We start from the raw sequence: 13077 nt of genomic DNA on the forward strand, positions 1-13077 counted from the left end.
GAGTTGCTTGCAAGTCACCGTGGCGGTCTCAGGTCGGAGGGACATTTATACCCATATCCCATCGGAGCAAATCTTGACTGCAGAAATAGCTCCTGAGTTGGTCACGTTCAGTGCAGATGTACCATTACATCTCACCTGTATGCCATACCAGTGTCTCCACACTCTTTGGTTATGAGGACAACCAACCCATATGACACACAATGACCTATGCTCGATAAACATTGTCGTCCTTGGTAACAACGAATCATTTGATCGCAAACATGTTTAAGGACTAAGCGACAAATCCTCCTTTGTCGAGTCTAAATAGTCCTAAGGACTTCACCACAACACAGGAGTTCATTAGAAGATGAAACATTTGTGATGAAAAAATATCAAAATAATTTTTATTTATTTATAATTCATGTACTAATACAAAAGGAGCACAACCGTCAACAGGCTGACGATTGACTTTGAGATACTATTCCCAACAGATAGTAGTGCTGTGGCAAAGGTCATAATGGCATTTGTAGTATAGCAAAGATGATGAGGATGACAGTAGTAGCAGTTGTGATAGCTGCATTAGTAATAGTGGAGATAGTAGCACTAGCAACGATGGTGGTTATAGTAATAATGATAATGATAATGGCAGCAACAATGATGGTGGTGGAGATAATATTAATGGAGATGATGACAGGAACAATATAAGTGTTGTTAATGATAATGGTAAAAAAATAAATTTTTTATTTAGAAAATAGTAAAAATAAAAATTTCTTACTTTCATTTTTCTATAAATAATAAAAACAGCTTTCAAAAATAAAATAAAAATACTAGCACCAAATATATTTTTTATCTTAGCTTTTATGATTTTATTTTTAAAATAAAAAAATAAGAAATAAAAGCGATGTTAACAATATCTTTAGTCTCTCTTGGATGAGGACTATCCTATAGTTTGCAAAGATAGGGAGATATAATGTACTGCTAGTGTTGGTACTCTTTCATGCCCTATTATTTTTTTAATAGAATAAATGCAAATCCTTTCGGAATAAATATAAAATCTATCTATAATAAACATAAATGAATCCAAAATAAACACAAACACTCTAGAATAAACATAAAATCTATAAAATAAATAGAAGCATTATAGAATAAATACAAACTCCACCTCCATCCCATCTACATTAATGACCTATTTTTTATATTTTTCTATCCCATTTGTATTAATAGGTTATTTTTTTAATATTTTTTAACCTCAAATGAATAGAAAAATGATCGTTAACTTTTATTTTGCTGCATAAAGATCTATGCAGATTAGAAGGATCAGATAATGGGGAACTCGATCAGATTTGGCTCTAAACCCGATCGACCTTATTCTAGTCTACCTCTATATATATGTATATGTGTATGTGTGTATGTGTTTATATGTTTGTGTACACACATATATATAGATACACACACATACACACGCACACGCGCGCGCACACACACACACAAACGAGTGTGTACACAACACTTATATATATATATATATATATATATATATATATATATATATATATATATATATATATATAAGGTTTCGTTGTTTTTAGTAACACTAAAACTTAACTTATATGAATCCATGTCTTGTAGAAACCAAAAACTTTTTTTACTATATTAAAGATTATGAGCTTAGAAGTTAACCCATCCCTTGTATATATTAAGCACTTCTTTATGACTTTTCACTTTCATGGTGCTAACAATAATGATAGTAGTAGTGTGGCAAAGATTATAGTAGCAATTATAATATAATGGAGATGACGAGGGTGACTAACAATGGTTGTGATAGTGAGTGATAATTGTATTAGTGGTAATGGAGACAGTGACACTGATGGCGATGGTAATTATAGCCATGATGACAACGATGATGGCAGCAATAATGATGGTGGAGATAATGCTAATGGACACGGTGACAACAACAATATAGGTGTTGTTAATGATAATGGCAAAAAAATATGAGTTTCTTAATTTTTAAAATAGTAAAAATAAAAATATCTTACTTTCATATTTTAGAAATAATAGAAATGACTTTCAACAATAAAATAAAAATAATAGCACCAAATATATTTTTTACCTTAATTTTATTTTTAAAATAAAAAAATAAGAAATAAAAGCATTGCTAACGATATCCTTAGTCCCTCTCGGACGAGGATCATCTTGTAGTTTGTGAGATAGGGAGATAATACATTGTTAGCCCTGGTACTCTTTCATACTCTATTGTTTTTTTTTTTTTTTTTTTTGATAAAACACAATCTGTTGAACTCTCATAAAGTATGAACCAATGTAAAGAAGAGTGAACATGTGCTTAATCTGTCATGTATTCTTGTGTTGTGCAAGTTGGGGATGCAATGAGAGTTTAACAAATAAATGAAATAGCTTTCCTTTGATAATCTTAATGAAAGGGGGTTGGGCCTCGCCTTAACCCGCCCCCGCCCCCCCCTCCCCCCTCTCTCTCTGTATCACACACACACACACACCCAAGAAAAAAACAAAATAGGAAATTAAAAAGGATGATAGACACTAGGACAATTAAGATTATTGTTCAACCCATAAAGCCACTAGTTTAATTTTCTTACTAAAATCAAGATTCTGGTCTAATTTGTGAATGTTCTGAACAAATTTTTCGCTGGCCTTCTCAGATTGCTTATATGACAAATATATCTTTCTATCCACTTTGCTTAAAAAAGACTGATAATTGGATTTTCAAGAAGCTAATATGATCAACTCGAAATAATCATATCGCCTGATAAAACAGATCTGAAGTCAAAGGCATTCTAGGGAAACAAAAATTTCTTTCTTTCTTTCTTTTTCTAACGTAGCACATATTCAAATTCTTAGGATTTAAAAAGAATCACCTACTGGTTAACAATGAAGTCATCATACGTAACCTGTACATGGATGACCCACCAAATCTTTTGGTTGTAAAACAGTCAAAAGTTAATAGAAAAACAATGAATCATTTCAGTATGTTAAAATTGAGTGATATGTGTATTTGATTGAAACCATAGACCTACTATATATATATAACTCGGTATATGAATATTGAATTTTCTAAAGTTATAAATTAACCAAAACCTGGTAGCCTTCACCATAGTTCATTCTCTTACTTGAAGGATGAACTCTTGGATGGAATGGAAACTTTCTGGTACTCCTGTCAGCTTGTTCTTCTGATTGAGTAATTTGCAACCATAAATGATCGAAAAACTGACCACTGTCCACTTGTCTTGCAGCAGTAAATCCACAAAATCTCATGCACTGCCTGAGCAAAAGCCCTCTATAAGCCTCCCTTCTAGTTCGCAGCATGCACCAACCTCGTGTTCCTTGGCCTATGAAAATGGACCAAGAGGGGAAAAAAAAAAAAAGGCTTAGAAAAAGTAGGAACAATGTAACTTGGAGGAGATAACTTTTCAAATGTAGATTCTTTTCTGTTTGGGGATTGATGATGCACACCCGAAGTCTGTCACGATAAAAGAGGAAACCTAGGTGTTTAGCCTTTCAAGGCTAGCCGAGGCACATGAAATGAGCTTGATAACAGAAAAAGCCTGGAAAATTTGTCCAATCTAAAATCCTTCGTATATTTATGGCATTTGAAATGAAGATAAAAAAATTATTCACGTGATGAAATTTATATAAAAATTTTTTATACATCATATTAAATATATAAAAAAATACATCATTTCATTTGATTAGATAATATAATCATAGCTTTCTAATATACATTTAATATCTACAGCTTCATTTTTTTTATTTAAAATTTTAAATGATAAAAATATTCTTTCTTTTCTAAAAAAATTATAATATTCTGTGGATATCCCGTAGTCTAATTATAATTTTCTGTATAGAAAAAATAATTTTATTATTTAAAAATTTTATAAATTTTTAAATGATCAAAATATCTTTTTTTTTTTTTTTATGACATCCTGCGGTTAAATTATAATTTTTTTATATGAAAAATTATAATTTAACTATAATTAAAAAAATATTTTTATTATTTAAAATTTTAAATAAAAAATAAAATTATAAATATTAAATATATATTAAAAAATAATAATTATACGATTGAATCGGATAGAATGATATATTTTTTCACATCGGGTGCGTTGTACAGAAAATTTCTAAATATATGTTGTGATCTCCGGTCTGGACCCACCGAACCAAAGACAAGCGCATGTAACCCCGCTTTAAACGTGCGTGGATGAGGGCACGGGAAGATATAACGGGGGCGCCGACGCGCGCTTTAATCGTCCACGTCCGTGCCACCAAAAAAAAAAAAAAAGAATAAAAAAAAAAAAAAAAAAAAAAAAAAAAAAAAAAGCCGGAAGGGGCCCGTCCCGCGCTCTCTCTCTCCATGGCAACCATGGCACTGTCCCCTTCTGTCTCTCCCATTCTTCTCTCCCGTGAATCACTCTCCAATCTCTCTCTTTCTCTCTCTCACTATCGCACTTTCCCTCCCCCTGTCTCTCACTCTGTCATTTTTCTCTCCCGTGAATGTCTCCCGTCGCTTGTACTGTGCCGCCTCCTGCAGAGGCCTCCGTATCACATGCACTACGTGCAATTGGACCGCGTCAAATTGGATAACACGTCATGCTACCTCTTGTATTTCACCAATTCCCAATTGCGTGCCATCCACCGTCCACATGATCCGGGATTTGCCCCGTGATAAGATGGAGTACCCATCTCCGATGATTTAATCTTTTGAAAATTTTAAAAATTTTAAAAATCATTTTAAAATATTAGCATACCGCCGAATATACCTTATATGTATGTGTCGCTTTGGACGGATAGATCGCGAAGCATCGCTGCAATCGGATTAATATAATCTTGATTTGACATCTATTAAATATAAGCAAAGTAATGCTTTTTGGTGTGTTTCTAAAATAGTTTTTACATAATTTTTACATCTCTGATTAAATAACAAAAATATTATATTTTACTTTTAATATAAAAATTAAAAATATACTTTGATACTTCCATAAATAGGTCGGTGTGGACATATGTTCTGTTCTGAACGATGTTTTTAAAGAGTATGACTGGATAATTTGTAAAAATATTTTTATATATATTTTGTATGATTATAATCAATTTTGATATTATAAATAGAGTTTGTACATTGATCCTATCAATTTATAATATTATCAATTTATAATATAAAAAATTAATTTTGACATCACATTATTAATGAATAAAATAGTAGTACGTTATCTGTTATCTATTATCTGTTATCAATTATTTATTACTGATCTATGACATTTGGTTACATGGCCATGGCCAAATATTGAATCTAGTATCATTTTGTGAAACATATATTTTTTAAAAATAAAAAAAATATATTTTTTGATATTTGAAAAGAATTAAACTTTGGCTAATGAATGATATTCTATTTTATTTGTTATTTGTTAATATGCTCTCTCCCACTTTGAAGTATTATGTTGTCAATTGGACTAGCATAGCTTATTATCATTTTTTTTTATTTTTTTTTCAGATCTTAGATTTGGGAGAGCATACTAGTTTGTCTGAAATATTTGAAAAAGATCTTAATTTTTAAGAATTAAGATTGTCTTATTATTAATCAAAAATTATGATAAAATAATTAGATTTGTTCTTTAGATAGTCTTGTATATTTGTGAGGTCCACTTTGTAGGTGCGCAGTGTTTATTATATGCTCAGCTTGGGATATGACATATACTTTCACTTCAAAAGTGAATGATCCACTAATTGTATGCTAACAATTAGGAAGTAATAAAAATAGTTGGCAAGCAGAAGAGTAGATGGTGGAGGGCGAGGTATTTGTTGCAACTTGACCTCTAGATTGAATGTCAATTATATAAGTCTTTAACTTCCTTAAGATAATTTTAGGGATGACACCATTCCATTCTATCTTTTTTGCAATAATTTTTTTTATTAATTTTTATCTTTTTTTTTCAAAAATACTATTCCATAGACACTGTTGTAATGGAAATTATTTTTTATCTCCAACGATTCTATAAGAATAAGATGAACAAGAATCTTAAATTTTTGATAAATGTAAAATTTAGAAAATAAATTTTTGTATAATATTTTTTGTTTAGAGCAATACAATCAATTTCATCTTGCTTCCGGTTTGTTTTCTTCAAGTATTAGAGTAAATATTTGAAGATATGCCCACAGTGGCAGATCTAAAAATTTTACTTTGTAGGATCAATATAATAAAAGAAGCAAAATAGTTGTAGAAAAATAAAGAAAAAATAATAATAATAAAATATTTTTTAAAAAAATAATAAAATATATAAAACATGATAATATGTAATATCTTAAATATCCTCTATAATAAAAAATAAATTGATGTGATCCTTTTTAGGATATAAAAAATAAATTGATGTAGGATTTAAATATAAGAGGTAGATGGATGAGGTTGGGGTGGGATATTAAAAGATAAATAAAAAATAATTAATAAAAAAAAAGAAAAGAGAGGTAAAAAATAAATCAGTGTGAACATATGTTCTATTCTGAATGAGGTTTTTAAAGAATATGATTGGATAATCTGTGAAAATATTTTTGTATATATTCTGTATGATTATAATCTATTTTGATCTTATAAATAGAGCTTATACATTGGTCCTATCAATTTGTAATATAAAAAACTAGTTTTGACAGCACATTATTAATGAATAGAATAGTGGTACGTTATCTGTTATCTATTATCTATTATCGATTATTTATTACCGACCTATGACATTTGGTTACATGACCCAAATATTGGATCTAGTATCATTTTGTGAAACATATATTTTTTAAAAATAAAAAAAATACTTTTTGATATTTGAAAAGAATTAAACTTTGACCAATGAATGATATTCTATTTGATTTGTTATCCGTTAATATGCTCTCTCCTACTTTGAAGTATTATGTTGTCTATTGGACTAATATAGTTTTTTTTTTCTATTTTTTTCATATCTTAAATTTGGGGGAGCACACTAGTTTGTCTAGAGCATTTGAAAAAGATCTTAATTTTTGAAAATTAAGATTGTCTTATTATTAATCAAAAATTATGATGAAATAATTACATTCGTTCTTCAAATAGTCTTGTATGTTTGTGAGGTCCGCCTTATAGGTGTGCAGCGTCTATTATATGCTCGGCTTGAGATATGACATATACTTTCACTTCAAAAATAAATGATCCACTGATTGCATGCTTACAATCAGGAAGTAATAAAAATAGTTTGCAAGCACGAGGGTATATAGTGGAGGGCAAGGCATTTTGTTGCAACTTGACCTCTAGATTGAATGTCAATCATATAAGTCTTTAACTTCCTTAAGATAATTTTAGGGGTGACACCATTCCATTCTATCTTTCTTGCAATATTTGTATTGGATAGTGTTGTAATGGAAATTATTTGTTATGTCCAACAGCTCTATAATAATAAGATGAATGAGAATCTTAAATTTTTGATCAATGTAAAATTTAGAAAACAAAGTTTTAAATAATGTTCTTTGTTTAGAGCAGTACAATCAATTTCATCCAGCTTCTAGGTTGTTTTCTTCAAGTGTTAGAGTAAATATTTAAAGGTATGCCTATAGTGGCGGATCCAAAAATTTTACTTTGTAGGGTTAATATAATAAAAGAAGCGGAAGAGCTGCAGAGAAAGAAAGAAAAAAATAATAAATTATTATTTTTTTAAAAAATAATAAAATATATAAAAAAATGATAATATATAATATTTTAAATATCTTTTATAATAAAAAATAAATTGATGCCGTTCTTTTAGGATATAAAAAATAAATTGATGTGAAATTTAAATATAAGAGGTGGATAGATGGGGTTAGAGTAGGATATTAAAAGATAAATAAAAAAATAATTAATAAAAAAAGAGAAAGGAGGAAAGAGAGAGAGATGTCAAAGTGGTGTAAGAGAAAGAAAGAAGAAAAGAGAGATTGGATATATGGGTCATTAAAGCGAGAAAATATAGGTCGTAATTACTCTTTTGTTGTGGTCTTTTTTATCTTTTATTTCTTCAAATTTTTACACGAAATATGGAGTCAATTCATAAAATTAGTGAGATCAATTTTAGCTTTTTCTTATATTGTAGGATCAATTTTGATTTTTTTTTTTTTTATATTATGGGGTCAATTTTGATTTTTTTTTTAAATCTTTTTCTACTAGTAGTTTAGTATATAAATATACAGGTCAATTTTTTTTAATGGGGTCAATTGACCCTACATTTTTTCTATTGCATCCGCCATTGTATGCCCATGGCTAAGACCTTCACCTTATTAAGACAGCTAGCATGGACTCTTCCATTAGAAGTTGTAAAAAATTATATTGCATCAACCTTGTGAGGAGATGCACCCCAAACATGCTTATCATTTTTGTGATGTCGGTGCCAGCTCTGCGGATCCTAATTTACCAGCAAGTGAGATGCATGTTGGTAAGAAAATTTTGCATTGGCTCTTTAAGCATTCTTCTAGAGTTAGGTAGTTAACATATGTCTATTTTACAATCCAGGTGGGGCTAATGCCGAATATAGTGTGGTTATGATGTCATGAACATGGGCCACTTTAAGTCAGATTCTTTGTTAGCTACTTGGCTGCAACACTATCATTTGCTACCAGCAAAACTCTTCCATGGTGGTAGCTAGAAGAAATGCTGAGCTATGTCTGGTATGATGCCCTGTGGAATTTTTTTTGCTCATTGATATGGATAGTGCTTTCTTTTATTTGTTAGCTTGTAAACTTTCTTTGGTGGGCCCAATTTTAATAGATTCCCTTGAAACTTACGTATGGCAATTTTAGTAGATTCCCTTGAAGCTTACGTATGCGTTTCTATTTCTGACCTATCTTGATGGTTTAAATTTGATTTAAAGCGATGGTGAAGGCATGAAGGTAGATGACCGGACTTGAGAATATTAAAAGACTTGAGAAATTAGGTACATTGTGCCTGGAATTATACCAACTGATCATCTAAAAAAAAAAAAACCATGTGGAAGGAAACTGGGATGCTCCTAATTACGGTGTCAAATGCCCATCACGAACGATCGTAGATGGTCTCGAATACAAAAGCTTGAGTTGATAGGGAACAAGTCGAGCAGCTTTCGAGATTAATTTGCCAAGTTTGAGATAACTGATGGATTACCTTATTGAACAATTTTGTGGTGATGGATCAATTTGCAGGGTCGATGCAATGTGACAGCCAATCGAGGAGAACATTTCAAAAAACTATAGAATGGATTCAGCGATCTTGTGGAGATTAATGTGACTGTGGTCAATTATAATTTCTAACTTCTTGTTCTACTACTTGTTGTCCTTCATGTTCTTTGTTTCCCTCGATTGTATATGAAAGCAAAGTGGAAGGATATGTAGCGTGCACAGCATCCAATCATGAGAAAGACCGTGCCAGTGCCAGTCTTGCTAAAATAGACATGGCCATAAGGAGCTAAACTTGAGAAAATTTAAGATACCAATTTCCATACCAAACGATGTGACCTCTTACCAAAGGCTCCCCACATTGCTTCCTTAACAACAACGTACCTTGCAATTATCAGGAGGAAAAGAAAAGAAAAGGTGGTGTATGAGCTGAATTCATACAGTGGCCACAATTGTATTCTCCTATGTGAGAAGTAAGACCAGCTGAGAGTTTTGCTCCACTGCAGCCTTCTTCATCTTATGTGGACCAAAAGCATCTCTTGGTTGATCATTAATTAGTGATGAGAGCCAAAAATAATTGCATACATGTTTAGTGCATTGTTCTTTTCAATGCTTGGAGAATGACAATGGGCCCCATCAGTCACCTTTGCTTGCAATGTAAAAAATAATAATGATAGAATCTTGGATTATTATGCATAAGAAGAATGATCGGTAGAAAAGGTAGTCATCCCTGTCATCCCCACCTAGTTGATGAGTCTGGCTGAAGAAAACCCAATCGTAAGAAATCCTTTTTCGCACTGTACGCAATAATAATTTAAAAAAGTTGTTCTCAGCTTCTTGCATTTAATCATTAGAAATATTTATTGAATTTTATAAGAATATTTATCTATTAAATTTTTAAGAAAAATATTTGATAAGTACTTGACAAATGAGGTACTATAAAGTTGACCTAAATCATTGGAATAAAGCGGGATGGTTGTGGTTACGGTTATTTGAGAAATTATTGGAACAAGATAACGTGAATATAACATAAAAATAGGAAAAATAATACGAAGGTTATATTATTAGTAAATATCACAATCTAATGTGGAAAATTTGGCAACACTTTAAGGGGGGGTTATGGTTCAAAGAAAAAACGTTTTTCAATTGTTTACATCGAATCTCATTCGATAGAAGATGAGTTAATAAGGTCAGGGAATTCAGTCAATAAAATTTATAGAAGGGATTGGACTTCCAAAACTCAGAGCCAATTCTGCCAGAAATTAGGTGGCCCAACCCCATGATGTCCACATCATTGCCACCTTCCTCACCCTTTTCCTATGATTCAATTCCACTTGGCTTGTCCCATGGAAGCATATGGAATAATTTTGGTCTTAAGAGACAAATTGCGTATTGGAACCAACATCTATCTTGGAAAAAAAGAATTTCTTTTCTAGAGTATGTCTGAAAGATGATAATCTATGACTTTAAAGATATCAACAAAAAACAGAACTCCTTCATGACTTTATTGCATAACAAAAGTGTTTATCCTCACAACTCCACTGAAACCTAGGTGAATTAGATCTGTCTCTAATGGGGATAAGGGATGTCACTATCTCGGTGGACTTTAGTGAATGCTTATTAAAGGATTTATTTTAAGCCAGTGCTACCTTACCATCAAAGTTGACAAAATCATATGATATGAGCACTTGGTAGTTGATATGATGTACCTAACGTAACTCAACCACAAGTACTTCAGTTAATTGAGCCTTACCTATCAAAAGCTTTCGTTAATGCAACACATCACCAACTGATGGAAATGTTCCATACACCACCCTTATCCTATTCACCTTCTTTATGCTCCTCTGATATTTGAAAACATAAGTTCAACATGGCCGACAAAAAATAACCAGGAATGGGAGTTGATAACTTTTTCAATATTAACTATGGTCTCAAACTTGAAGTGATTTACAGCCAACCATTTTTTTGGTAAGCAAACCCAACAATTTAAAGCCAACAACCACCCTCAATTAAACAGTAGGTATAACAAACCTTGAAACACATTGACTTGAGATATAAAGCACCGTTAGGAGGCTAAAGCCATTTGTTTGGTTTAATTCCCTGCCTGGTACTCTCCTGCAGCTATGTCTGGTATCCTGTTTCATAGCCTGAATGTTCAACCACTAGAAGGGACTTTAGTTTGGATTCCTTGCCAATCACAGGGTAGTTAAAAAGAAATAATAATAATAATATTTGCATTGAGACAAGCAAATATTTTGGAGAGGGCTCAGACAAATGAGGGTGTGTTTTCCTAGGGAGGGAAACTATTGACATGAACTGTCCAAACATTTGCTGGTAAAGTCCATGCCTAACTGGCCCTGCTATGGAGCTGTTTGTTTAGTAGGTGGTCCATCATTCTTCTAAAACACCAACCCTGGATCCAGGGGGGGCCACCCTCTTCCAAATTAAAAAACAAAAAGAGTGGGGAAAAAAATCAAAGGCCTTCCTCCCCATTCTTATACCACCCACTTCCACTCCCCTCACCATTTCCAAAGAGAATCTACATCCCATCATCCAGGAGGAGAACCACCACCCCACCATGGGCATGGCTACACAAATCATAAGAAGATCCATTCATGCCTTTTTCCAGAGCTACCACTCCTTCACCTCCATCGCCACCCTTTTCGTCTTCCCTGTCTCGGCTTCCCTGCTTCTCTCCCAAGCATTCATCACCTCTTCTGCTGTCATCCTACCCAGCATCTCTTCTCGCCTTGAATCATTGTTCCAAGCTGCAGGCTTTCCTACATCCCAATTCTTTTCCCTCGTCCAACTCAAGATCTCTCAAACTATCTTCTCCTTCGTCTTCACATTCCCCTTCAACCTCACCTTCCTACTCCTAGCCAAAGCATCCATCGTTGAAACTATTCGCGAATTCTCCCACCGCAATCATGCTCCTCCATTATCCTCGTTCCTCCACCTTCATCGCTCGCTCCTACTGACTTATCTCTTCAACTCTTTTGCCATCCTCTCAGCCAATGCCACCATATTTTCCCTCCTATTCCTTGTCTTCAATGGTGTGGATATCATTGGCTTCTCTTCAAGCAATTCTTTCCTCCTATCTGCAGCTGCTGCTGTTCTCTACTCGGTGATCATCGCCAATGCAACAGTACTCTGCAACCTGGCAATTATAGTAGCGGCAATGGAGAATTGCGGTGGGTACCTCCCAGTCCTCAAGGCATTCATGCTCATCAGGAGCAGGCTCATGACGGCGTTAACTCTGGCCTTGCCTGCCAATCTGGGGATGGCCGCTATCGAAGCTTTGTTTCAGTACAGGGTTGTGAGGCCATACCATCTGTCAAAATTCAGTCCATCAGTCATCTGGGAGGCCTTCTCAATCACTTACATGCATTCCCTCATCATTGTTCTTGAGACCATCATGAGCTGCATATTCTTCGAGAGCTGCAAGTTGGAGTGCCGCACAAATTTGGAGAATAGAAGTTTTTACAGAACAGAATTGGAACCAGAAGAGAAAGATGCTCTACAAGTCTGAGACTTTGCCCCCCCTTCTCTCAGTTTATTTATAATCTTGCTTTCAAATTGTTCATGAACTTCAGAGACCACATCCAAGCTACAACAGAGAACCATAATCATCACATCAAACACTAATCTACAGGCATTGCTTTGGTGTAGCGAAAAAATCTCACAATCCAGGAGAAGAGTACAGCATTTGTTTTTATAGCAAGCTTTATATGGTGTCACAAATTGTGGAAGGAATGGGAAAAAGAAAACCTGTTTTTCCCATCATCCCATTTTTCTTGTAAACCTTTTTCTTGTTGTCTGATTGTAAAAATGTAATGAATAACATTCTTCCAATATGCAGCAAAGTGAGCTGAGAATTTTGTTAATCTGACACCAATTAGTAGCCTACTGCAAAACAGGAGGCGCATCTTAGAGAAATCTTTA

The 13077-nt window shown here is 33.1% G+C and overlaps 1 protein-coding gene across 1 annotated transcript; it reads left to right on the forward strand.

Annotated features, from left to right (window-relative positions):
- Window positions 1-11297: 11297 nt before the first annotated feature.
- LOC105057757 (uncharacterized) lies at window positions 11298-13038 on the forward strand. The gene has a single exon (XM_010940449.4). It carries the CDS (start codon window positions 11714-11716, stop codon window positions 12662-12664), a length of 951 nt encoding a protein of 316 aa, XP_010938751.1. The 5' UTR covers window positions 11298-11713; the 3' UTR covers window positions 12665-13038.
- Window positions 13039-13077: the final 39 nt, after the last annotated feature.

This window comes from Elaeis guineensis, chromosome 2 (genome assembly GCF_000442705.2).
Source record: "Elaeis guineensis isolate ETL-2024a chromosome 2, EG11, whole genome shotgun sequence".
Classification (NCBI taxonomy): domain Eukaryota; kingdom Viridiplantae; phylum Streptophyta; class Magnoliopsida; order Arecales; family Arecaceae; genus Elaeis; species Elaeis guineensis.

What these genes read in the sequence shown, in the direction of transcription:
- LOC105057757 (XM_010940449.4), top strand. Translation starts at nt 11,714, where the DNA reads ATGGGCATGGCTACACAAATCATAAGAAGATCCATTCATGCCTTTTTC.